General features: G+C 32.8%; 1 protein-coding gene across 1 annotated transcript in view; it reads right to left on the bottom strand.

Annotated features, from left to right (window-relative positions):
• LOC118741843 (S-adenosylmethionine synthase-like) overlaps positions 1–1170 on the bottom strand; it is a 96584-nt gene that overhangs the window by 78808 nt on the left and 16606 nt on the right. The window contains exon 3 of the mRNA XM_036473815.1: positions 981–1093. Within this exon, the coding sequence (XP_036329708.1) occupies positions 981–1093 (113 nt within the window). The remainder of the gene's footprint in view (positions 1–980; positions 1094–1170) is intronic.

Below are 1170 nucleotides of genomic sequence, written 5' to 3' on the forward strand. Positions count from 1 at the left end.
TAGGGTCTGTCCACAGAGACAGAGGCGTCAGTTGAGTGCGGGTTTATTGGTAGAGTCTGTAGTATATGGTGGCCTTTAATCGCATTTGCGTTGTTATTAAAATTAAAAAAAAATTATTGATATTTATTTTATTGTTACTGAAATCAACGCCTAATAACTCAATCTGCTCATGTTCATCATTAATATCAATGCAATCGGCACTAATTGACATTTTTTTTTATAAATATTATAAAAAACATAGATAATCAGTAAGAGCCTCAATACAGGTCACAGAGTATTTTGATTTTCTTAAAAAGTTATAAATTTATCATTTAGTACCTCTTGCATTGATGACTACGATATTTTACAAAGATATATGTATGGAATGAAAATTAATATGGGCATTCATGGAAAAGCGTAAATGCCTCGTAACCGCGTAAACCTCGTAAATAAGCCGATTTTCGATACAAAATTCAATAAGTTTACGAGGTTTACATCGTTAAGAGGCATTTACGCGTTTATATGAATAACCCTATGGTAATGTGGTATGTATGTAAGGAATTTCCCCAGCGAAATGGACAACACAACATTAACCCAGATGAAAGCAAGGCGCTTTCATGCAATTTTTGGTGTTAAACCCCCGAGTTGGAAACGTGCTCTTATATTTTGATTTTTTTTTTAAATATATAGGCCCATAAAATAATATGAACGGACTTGGTGGACTTTAATGGACACTTTGCGCAGCTAGATCCGCGCTGTCTGCAATATATATGTATATATATTTTTTTTTTATATTATGCTCTTAACTTTTCTAATAAAATTTTCGATATAGACATGCATTATTTTTTGCCCTTCATAAAATTATTTTCTACGCAATATCTTTCTCTCTTTCTTCTTATTGTCATTTCTTGTAATGAACAGTATGTATGATAGGCCAGCCAGTTAAACAACAACAAAACAAATTCCGTTTTTAGGATTATTGATTGGTTAATTTCCAATACCTGATCACCAGCGCCTAAATCTTCTTCTTCACGATCGACGTGAACACCATTGGCGATATCGGGCGATTGTTGCTCGAGCGCAACAAGTAAATTACATGTTTTCCAATCGAAACCTTGAGAAGTTGTGGAATTAATAGAATTTTGTTCAATATTTATTTACTGTTTTTGGTCTAAGAGTCTTAACCATTTT

This window comes from Rhagoletis pomonella, unplaced genomic scaffold, assembly GCF_013731165.1.
Source record: "Rhagoletis pomonella isolate Grant_MI unplaced genomic scaffold, Rhpom_1.0 Rhpom_scaffold_00006, whole genome shotgun sequence".
Classification (NCBI taxonomy): domain Eukaryota; kingdom Metazoa; phylum Arthropoda; class Insecta; order Diptera; family Tephritidae; genus Rhagoletis; species Rhagoletis pomonella.